Source organism: Ctenocephalides felis, unplaced genomic scaffold (assembly GCF_003426905.1).
Source record: "Ctenocephalides felis isolate EL2017-DRISC unplaced genomic scaffold, ASM342690v1 CF-g0.4_SCAFFOLD_01170, whole genome shotgun sequence".
NCBI lineage: Eukaryota > Metazoa > Arthropoda > Insecta > Siphonaptera > Pulicidae > Ctenocephalides > Ctenocephalides felis.
Window position 1 is genome coordinate 36,511,075 of NW_020537324.1, and position 11,103 is coordinate 36,522,177.

The 11,103-nt window shown below is 29.6% G+C and overlaps 1 protein-coding gene across 1 annotated transcript in view; it reads left to right on the forward strand.

The window, feature by feature from the left end:
• Window positions 1–10,364, forward strand: part of LOC113366301 (sodium/potassium/calcium exchanger 3-like) — a 33,694-nt gene extending 23,330 nt beyond the window's left edge. Inside the window, exons 7-11 of the mRNA XM_026607885.1 lie at window positions 8,379–8,468; window positions 8,999–9,199; window positions 9,567–9,668; window positions 9,745–9,866; window positions 9,986–10,364. Of these exons, the coding sequence (XP_026463670.1) occupies window positions 8,379–8,468; window positions 8,999–9,199; window positions 9,567–9,668; window positions 9,745–9,866; window positions 9,986–10,198 (728 nt within the window). The 3' untranslated portion in view covers window positions 10,199–10,364. The remainder of the gene's footprint in view (window positions 1–8,378; window positions 8,469–8,998; window positions 9,200–9,566; window positions 9,669–9,744; window positions 9,867–9,985) is intronic.
• The last annotated feature ends 739 nt before the right edge of the window (window positions 10,365–11,103 follow it).

The window sequence follows — 11,103 nt, forward strand, 5'->3', positions numbered from 1 at the left end:
ATTATTTTTGAAGGGTAGAATATATTTCAAATTAATATTTTTTTCCCAATGTGATGGATGAGAAAGAAGGATGGCATGATCTAGTAAGTTGATGATGGATGCAATCTTGGTAGATTTGGGGTGATAGGAATGGTAGTTTAAATAGCGTCCAGACCAAGTGGATTTTTGATACCAACATGTAGTGATAGAGTTGTTATTTATGAAAAGAGTAATATCTAAAAAATTAATGGAGTTGTTAAATTGAGTCTCTAAGGTAAAACTAAGGTGTGAGTCAAAATTATTAAAAGAATTTAGGAAATTGGTTATGTTATAAGTAGGAATGCAAGTTAAAATGTCGTCAACGTAACGTTTGTAAAAAAGAGGTACATATGACAAGGTATTAAGAGTAGAGTTCTCTAGGAACTGCATACAAAGTTCAGCAAGAGGGGCACTCAAACTGGAACCCATTGGGGTGCCAAATTTTTGTTTAAAAAAGGAGTCGTTGAACGAAAAATAGGTATTGGAAATAATGAATTTAATACATTTCAGGAACCAAGAAAATTGAAATCTGTGTGTTTGCTGATATCAGCCCATTTATGGTCTATGGCAGAGAGGATAAGGTCAGGTGAAATGTTAGTGAAGAGGGAAACAACATCTAAACTTATAAAGGAAAAATCAGATGGTACATTGAGGGAGTTAAGTTGGGAATGAGTTCAAAGAATTTTTGACAAATGGGGAGAATTATGAGTGATATTGGACAAAATTGAACTAATAAATTTGATAATTTTGCAAAGAGGGGAATTTAAGTCAGCAACTATTGGTCGAAGGGGAAAGCCATCTTTGTGGATTTTGGGAAGACAATAAAGTTTTGGGAAAATGGGATTGTAAGTTTTTAGTTGTAGAGAGAGAGGTTTGGGAATTTGTTTGTTTTCTATGTTTTGTTGTTGTTCTATGATATTCTATCCAATATCACTCATAATTCTCCCCATTTTGTCAAAAATTCTTTTGAACTCATTCCCAAACTTAACTCCCTCAATGTACCATCTGATTTTTCCTTATAAGTTTAGATGTTGTTTCCCTCTTCACTAACATTGCACCTGACCTTATCCTCTCTGCCATAGACCATAAATGGGCTGATATCAGCAAACACACAGATTTCAATTTTTCTTGGTTCCTGAAATGTATTAAATTCATTATTTCCAATACTTATTTTTCGTTCAACGACTCCTTTTTTAAACAAAAATTTGGCACCCCAATGGGTTCCAGTTTGAGTGCCCCTCTTGCTGAACTTTGTATGCAGTTCCTAGAGAACTCTACTCTTAATACCTTGTCATATGTACCTCTTTTTTACAAACGTTACGTTGACGACATTTTAACTTGCATTCCTGCTTATAACATAACCAATTTCCTAAATTCTTTTAATAATTTTGACTCACACCTTAGTTTTACCTTAGAGACTCAATTTAACAACTCCATTAATTTTTTAGATATTACTCTTTTTATAAATAACAACTCTATCACTACATGTTGGTATCAAAAATCCACTTGGTCTGGACGCTATTTAAACTACCATTCCTATCACCCCAAATCTACCAAGATTGCATCCATCATCAACTTACTAGATCATGCCATCCTTCTTTCTCATCCATCACATTGGGAAAAAAATATTAATTTGATATTTCTACCCTTCAAAATAATTCCTATCCACTACAACTTTTACGCTCAGTAATAAATAATAGATTACCCTTTCTTCGTAATAAATTCCGTACAGCTTCCTTATTTACCTCCCAATCACAACAAAATAGTATCATTTCACAAAACCTTGTGAAGCCTCCTGAAAATTCTCTATCTCTCAATTCCTTCATCTCATTACCGTACATTGACCGCCTTTTCCACTCATGGAAAAAACTTTTTTCATCCGTTGGTCTGAAGCTAGTGTGTTCGACTGGACACACTCTCTCAGACTTATACACTAATTTAAAAACTCCTACCCCTATTTCCCGCACTTCAAACATCGTATATGTCATTGATTGTAATGATTGTTCAAGCTGTTATGTTGGAGAAACTTCACAATTTCTCTCAAAAAGAATGCGCCAACACGAACTTAATAGTTTGAACAGAAAACAAAATAAAACCATGATCACCGAGCATGTCTCCAAATTTAAACATTCTTTTAATTTCACCAATCCAAGAGTTATTCATCGTGAATCTAACATTTTACGCAGGAAGTTCGCTGAGAGTATTTTCATACAAATATTACCTTCTATTAACAAACGATTTGATTCGGCTTCTCTTTGCAATATTTACCGCGATGCTTCAAATAATTTTTTCAATATGCGCAATACATCCTAACATTTCTTTTATGTATTCTACATATTCTTTTGTGTATGCATATATGTGTATGTATATGTGTATACATATATTACATTTATTGTTTTGCGTTTATATATACATATATTTGTTATGTTATAATTTTTTTATGTAACTTTTATCGTTCCATAACTATTATCGTTTTTCTGTTAATATCTATACTTTTTCTTAATAATTTTCTCTTCATTCACATATTTTTGGGATTTGATTATGGATGTCTTGCACATGTATAAATTTTTTACTATGTTCCTACTGCGCATGATCGTTGAGAAAATCTTCGTAATATGGAACCACCAAAATTCTCTCTATCCCGTTCTCTCACCAATGACGATACAGTTTCCAGTATTTTCCGCAAACACGTTCGCACACATTTTACTCTTGTACACACTCGTAATACAACTTCCAAACTAACAACATGTTCGTTTGGAATAAGCTTTTTTATAATAAAATATATCATTCATTTTAATTTTACAATTTTTTTTTTTTTTAATTTTTCATAACTCGACGTTTCATCAATTTTTTATTTCACTTTTATTTATTTTTCGTGCAATTTTGTGTTTTTGTGTTGTTTTTCAAAGTTTATTTGTATGGTGAGTTTCTTTACATTGTTTATTTTATGGTTGTTTTTCATATATACTTTTCATATACATTGTTTTACTTATTTTTGTCTGTTAATTATGTATTTTTTTATATTGTTTTAATTTGTAACCCTGAATTATTTAATTGTAGCACTGAAGATGGGTCAAATCCAGACCCGAAACGTATGTTCTCTATAAATAAAAACATTTTTCATTAAAACTGTTTTTTAATTACTGGATGGATGCCCAAGAAACAATTTTATTATATATATATATATATATAAATATATATATTGTTGTGCACCCTGGGTTTACAACAATTTATGTTGTGGATCCGTTGCCAACAATTATGTTGCCTCACACCAACGATGTCAACAATTAAAATTTAGGTTCTTCTGCTGCTATCATAAACTTTACCACTGTGGAATATTTAATTAAACATCTGAAGACTTTTATTAATATTTATTTAATTCATTACTTGGTTACACTTAATACACAATTGATATTTTAAGATAAGAGTGATGTGAACTATTTGGCAACTGAATTGAGAATGAACACTGACTTTGTTCCCTTCAGGCTTTTATAATCTCTGATGGTGACGTAATCATTCTTCCAGAAAAATACGTTAAAATGATTCATATTGGCTTATTCGTCATCACAGAAACCCGTTACGAATGAGTCAGCTATTTACTTCGACGCATTTGCGGTTACAGATTTGTACACGTGCATGTTTACAATGTTGCTTATCTCTCATACTTTGTTGCAAGTCCATGAATCATTTTAACTGCGTAATTCATATTGACTGTTACATCGATTTACAATATTATTTATAACTATTGTAAAGGGTGAATACCACAACACCTCATCCGCCGAAAAAAACGCGCGCCCTCGTGCGTTCACAAAAAGAAAGCATTTCGGGTGCTTCAAAAAAATATTTGTGCTCATGCTATTACATTGTACAGATTTCTTATAATTATTTGTTTGGATATAATTAATATAATGTTAAAGTTCATATAATATTTCAAATACATTCTTTTTCTTCTTCATGAAATTTCGAAAAATTTAAAAAAAATGTTAATTAAAAAAAAAATTCAAAAATTGTATTCATTGTAGAACAATATCATGAATTTACAATTAAGCATAATTTTATTTCAATGGTAATATTTTTCAAAATTTCATGATTATAGTTGAGTTATATAACATCTTTATAATATTTCAAAATATGACATTTCATTGATTAATAATAAAGTGAACAGTTTTACAATAATTATCATGACTTATAATATAACAATGCTCTTTTTTTCTTAAAAAAAACTTTGATTTCATTTACATTGTAAATTTTAATGTTTGTGAAAAAAAAAGTTTGAGAATCTTTGGTTGACAATTTTATTATAATTCATTTGTCTTTTATCTCCTTCTAACATTTAATTCATATATTTATATTTAACTTAATTTGTTGTCTTTTTTGACAATTGGAATATTTATTTCATTTTTTGGTTTTGTAAATTTCAATTCGCAAAAAAAAATCGTTGTCAGTTGGCATATCCTTTGTCGTTGATCCGTATGATCCGTCCTGTACCATTCGTCTCAACAACTCTGTATGCATCTTTAAATAGAGGCATCAGTTTTTTGGATTTACTTGCGTAAGGATTTTTGTCCGTTATTAATTCTAAATCGTCGATTTTAAATGTTCGTTGTGGTTTTACGTACTTGTCGTAGTTCTTTGATTTGGTTTGTTGATAACGATGTTTGGTAGTAGTTGTGACTACCTCTGGTTCTTCAACTTTTTTGCTTGCTTCGTTTGTTTGAAATTCTGAATTTTCGTTCGTAAAATCTTTGTTTGTTTTTCTGTTTCTTGGGTACGTTTGTGAAATTTGTGGGTCGTTTAAAATTTTGTCTTTCTGTTCTTTTTCGTTACTTGATGTCGTTAAAACATTTTTGTCATGTGTTTCTTTGATTTCGTCTTTGTCTTTTAATTGCTGTTTTTCGTTTTTCGAATCTTGTTCTTTGATTGATTTTGTGCAAAAAGTTTTGTTTTCAATTTGTAACGAAACATTTTTGTTTTTGAAATTTATTTTCTTTTCGTCGGTTTTATTTATTGAAAATGAACTGGGAATTTGTGATAGTAGTTCACGTACTGTAATAGTATCGTTGTCTGGTGTCGTTGGATTAGGATCTTGGGTTTGGGAATTTGTGGTTTCTTGGTTTTCGTCACAGTTTGACATACACTGAGTATGTGCGTTTGTTGCATTTTCTGCATGTGTGTGCGAATTAGCTGCACTCTTTGTTGGTAGGGGTAATAAAAGTTTTTGACATGTTGTAATAATTTCGATTTGTATTAAAATTTCTTCGATTTGGATTTTTGCATTCAAAAATTAAATGACCTGGTTTTTTACAATAGTTGCAAAATTTTTGGTTATTATTATTGATCTTGTCATATATTATATTGTCTTTGTTTGTTGGTAGGGGTAATAAAAGTTTTTGACATGTTGTAATAATTTCGATTTGTATTAAAATTTCTTCGATTTGGATTTTTGCATTCAAAAATTAAATGACCTGGTTTTTTACAATAGTTGCAAAATTTTTGGTTATTATTATTTGAATTAGCATTATTCTTTTTATTTAAGAAACATTGTGGAGCAATATGACCACGTTTTTTGCAAATGTAACATATTATATTATTATTTTGATTATTTCTGATATTTGACGAATTTTGACAAGCTTCTTCTTGCAAAGCGAAGTCAATAGCATCTCTAATATCAGAAAATCGACAACATTTTACTAATGTTTTTAACGGTTCTCTTAAGCCATTTTCAAAAACTTTTATGCCTACTTGTTGGAATGTCACTTGTGTTGTTGTTGCATAGTCATGTCCTACTCTAATTGTGTTTGAATAATGAATTTGTCGTAAAATTTCTTCAATTCTGTTTCCAAAACTTTTTACTGTTTCGTTGTATTTTCGTTTTAAATTATTCAATTCGTTCAATAAACTAGAAATGGGTCGTTTTACAACATATTCTTTAGCTAAATAACATTTTAAATCTTCCCACGTTTCAAAATTAATAAATTGGATCTTTGCAAAAATTTGTGGGTCTAATTTTAATTTTATAACTGTAAGCAATTTTTCCGCTTCTGATGGACTCAAATCCACCGATAATGCATCACAAGCAGTAATAAATGAAGGAAGCATTGAAGGTTCCCCATTGAAATTCGGAATTAACGCAATAGCAGTTTGAATATTTAATTTACCTTCGCGCGACATATCGACTAGTTCATTCATTTTTGAAAAATATGTGTAAAACTACTGAAACAGAAGCGCAAAAATTTAAAAAAATATATTAAAAATAAGCTTACTGACAATGAGTTGTATTCCTTTCTTAATTTAATATCCTTTTGGTTCACTCGAATTCACAATCACTTAAACTTTTGTAACCTTGAACAATGATTTTTTCACTTTTTCATAACACTTTTTATTTTATTTATCACCTTTGACTTTTCACTTGTAAATATAACACTTTGAACTTCTTGGTTTTTCTTTTTTTCTTGATTTATATTATCTTCTTTCTCTTTCCTTGTTTCTTGATTCTTGATTTGATTTTCTTGTTTCTTCTTATTACGATATTTCTCTTTTCTTACTACTTGATTTTTGGAGTCTTTACTTTGTAATTTCAATAATATTTCCACTTCGGTAAAGCTTTTTACCTTTTCTTGAATCTAATTATTGCTATATTTCGGCGTATTTTTCTCAAATATCCGTTTTCCAAATATGCAATAATTCTATGTTCAAGACATGTTATGGTAATAATTTAGCATTTTTTTTAAAAAAAAATTCGCAGAATCCCACCTGCCACCAAATAATGTTGTGCACCCTGGGTTTACAACAATTTATGTTGTGGATCCGTTGCCAACAATTATGTTGCCTCACACCAACGATGTCAACAATTAAAATTTAGGTTCTTCTGCTGCTATCATAAACTTTACCACTGTGGAATATTTAATTAAACATCTGAAGACTTATTAATATTTATTTAATTCATTACTTGGTTACACTTAATACACAATTGATATTTTAAGATAAGAGTGATGTGAACTATTTGGCAACTGAACTGAGAATGAACACTGACTTTGTTCCCTTCAGGCTTTTATAATCTCTGATGGTGACGTAATCATTCTTCCAGAAAAATACGTTAAAATGATTCATATTGGCTTATTCGTCATCACAGAAACCCGTTACGAATGAGTCAGCTATTTACTTCGACGCATTTGCGGTTACAGATTTGTACACGTGCATGTTTACAATGTTGCTTATCTCTCATACTTTGTTGCAAGTCCATGAATCATTTTAACTGCGTAATTCATATTGACTGTTACATCGATTTACAATATTATTTATAACTATTGTAAAGGGTGAATACCACAACAATATATATATATATATATATATATATATATATATATATATATATATTAATATATATATATAAGGTTGGAGAAAAAGAAATTCATTATTTTTGGTTGATTGGTTTCAATCTGTTTTATGGTCGATTTTTAGCTCTTAGGCGATGTTACGATTGCTAACATGTCGGTCAATTTTGATCATTTCACCGACATTTTCGAAGACCAGCCTACCTGTGCGAGGTGCATCTTTAACATCAAAAATTCCTAAACGTAATTTACGAAACCAAAACTGCCCATAATTAGCTGTTACAGTATCGGAACCAAAAACACCATTTACAATTTTAGCCACCTGGCTTGCATTTTTGTCTTCGTCAAAAAGAAACTGTAAAATGTACCGAATTTTCTCTTTGTCCACTACCATTTTGAACACCTTTTAACTCACAACTGCATGCACTAAACAAAAAGGAGCTAATGATTTTTTCACTACAAAATGTCACCTTTCTAACGATCATTAATCTGATTGATTCCTTACGAGAAATCTATCAGTCTATCTACCGAAAATTGTTCTTTAATACTAATTTTCTTTGTCATCATTAGATATTTAAAGTTACGTTGTTGTGAGTTTGAGTCTATCTAATTTTTATTTTGCTTGGAATTCTTTGAACAACTGAAAAATTAACAGCTTACCTAGCAAATAGAATTGCAATTTGCCAATGGAGAAAAAAACTGCGACCAAATATCTGAATCTATGTATTTGATTTACAAAACTATGAAGTAATGAATAACTGTTTAAATCTATCATGATGACGCAAAGAACTTTAAAACCTACTTAACTATTATTTTCTCGGGAGAAATATAATTAGTAATTCAATCCCATAACTTTTACACGCAGCAGTAATACAAAATCCAGCTTATGGTGTTATATGAATATAACTGTATTTGCAATTACGAAATAATTATTATCACTTTAAACTAAAATCTGAACGTAAATAAAGTCTATCATCAATATAATTTATTTAAGAGATTTTTAATAAGTTATTAATTTTATTTTAGATAAGAAAACAATGAATGGCTTATCAAATGGTCATGTAGAAAATGGAACTTGCGTTAATATCATAACAAAAGTAGAAGAAGAAGAAGTCGGTAAGTAAAGTTTATCGAATGATAAAATTGTATAATTGAATGAGTAATAATATATCCAAAATTACTATAAAAAAATAATTATCAAATAGTATTTCATTCACCATGATCATGAACATTTTATGCCTAAAAATAGCCGGGATGAAAGAAGAATAAGGGTTAACATTTCTTGCACCATTTATGTAATATAATAATAAAATTGTATTTTTTTTAATTCTATAAAGAGGGTTAGGATTTCTAAAAACAAACCGTTATTGATTTTAGCTCTTTTTCCTAATCAGATGGTCTTAATAGTATTTTTATTTGTAATAACCATGTTTAATGAATAGAATTCGGAACTTCTGGTGGAATGGTGTGTCGCTGAAAAATTTTTCAAAACATTATTATTTTGCAATCTTTTTTACGGCAGATAGAAATAAGTTGTAGCATCAAATACATCTTCTAACTTAATTTTTACCTCTAAGATTCTAACTTTTTCTAGCAATAATAAATTATTATATAAATTAAAAATAAATGGTTTATTATCCTGATAGAATTTGCTGAAAGTCCGTGGACAGGACCAGAATCCGGAGGACTTTTTGCTTATATATTGAAGTGGCCAATATCTTTGGTTCTTTGGCTAACCATCCCAGATTGCAGAAGCCGTCCTAGAATGTACCCATTGACGTTCATCATGTGCGTCATCTGGATTGGAGTTACGTCCTACATGGTCGCTTGGCTCATTACAGTCATTGGTAAATTCATTTTTTTAAATTTAAATATTTTATTTATTTAACTCTGCCAGAAAACTATATCACTTTTGTATTAATTGTTATTCTGTCTTTATTGTATTGATTATTTAAACTACTAAATGTGATCACATACTTTTTTATATTATTGAATGCTTTTCCTATGAATAATTCTTTTCTTTCTTTAAGCATTATTTTTGAAGTCTATATATATTACTCATCAAAGATTCGATCTGAGTACCTACAAGTAGAGCGTGTATTTGACTGGGCTCGCCGCAATTTTTTTGCTTCAGTAGATTAGAATTAATAACTTTTAATCACAGGTTGTATTAAAGAATATCATATTAATTTTAATATCATATTTATTTCATAGGAGATACTTTGGATATTCCTGACTCCGTGATGGGTCTCACATTTTTGGCAGCGGGTACAAGTGTACCCGAAGGAGTTTCCAGTGTAATTGTAACTAACCAAGGTTTGTATAACATGATCATTTTGCTTTTGTAGTAACAATAATGTTAACATGAAGTATATTTTTATGACAATTTTAGGACATGGAGCAATGGGAATTTCGAGCTCAATAGGCTCTAATACATTTGATATATTATTGTGCTTGGGACTTCCTTGGCTGATTAAATCTACATTGTATCCTCTTAATCCTGGGAATAATTGGGTAATATTTGTTTTAATTTTTACTATTCAAATTGAGATATTTAACACCAGGACTTATACGAGTATGTTTCTGTTCACAATCCAACAAGTTCAACATTTTTTTTTATATTTTCATTTTAGGTGGTTCTGAATTCCAGTGGACTGCCCTATTCAGCAGGATCTTTACTTTCTACCTTATTTGGTTTGTACCTGGCGTTTGCATTAAATCGCTTCCGTTTGGATTGGAAAATCGGAGTGACATGTACTCTGATGTACATTGCTTTTCTAGCATTTGCAAGTGCAGTTGAATTGAATTTCTTTTTCCCTGTAAATTTACCAACATGTGATCGGTGACCAAAAATCATGAATCATTTGATAGTAGAATCAAATTAAATTAGTTTACATTAGCTGCCTACTTCATTTATAATATAAGTATATTAGAGAATATTTATGGATATTTAGGATACAATTATGTGCTTCCCCAGGTTGAAAGATTCTAATTTTTTAAAAATCTTCAATAAGGATGAGAGTAATTAGCGTAGTGCAAATATTTTAATGATTTTATTTTGAACATTTTCTATTGTAAACCAAAATAATTACTGCACTTATTAAACATTAATTGAAAGGCACTATGTCTTGCTTATATAAAAGCATTGATATGTTGATTCTGGGTTAATTGACTTAAATATATGGATATTACTTAATGTTGAACGTAAGTAAAATTTACTGTTACAAAAATAATGTAGGATTTACATAAAGATTTAGGTTTAATAATGTATTTCTATTATATTAATTATTAAGTTTTATCTATATACCTGTAATTTTCTATATGTATAATATTATTTTTCATTATAAATTTATAAAAATGTAATAATTAAGTGCATCTATTTCTTATTTTTGCAACAAATATGTTATTAGAGAACTACATATTAATAAATTAAGGGGGTATTCTAGTGTAGAATTTAAAAAAAATCGTTTTTTTTTGTTTCATATTTTCAAAGTTTACCTGTCTAAGAATATGGGTACGAGAAGATTTTTGAAAATTTGAATTATTTTCGGGGATATAGGCATTTTACTCACCCGGTCTCCAACCTGGTTGGCAGGGTCTAATCGGACAAAAGGTATTAGGAAGTCATTAGACCAATTTATGACAGTTTATCGTCAGATCAACTATTATTTGAATGTTAAGGTTCAGAAACTTAGAACAATAATGAGCCTCTAAACTCGTTGATTTGGATTTTTGCGCCTAAACATATTCA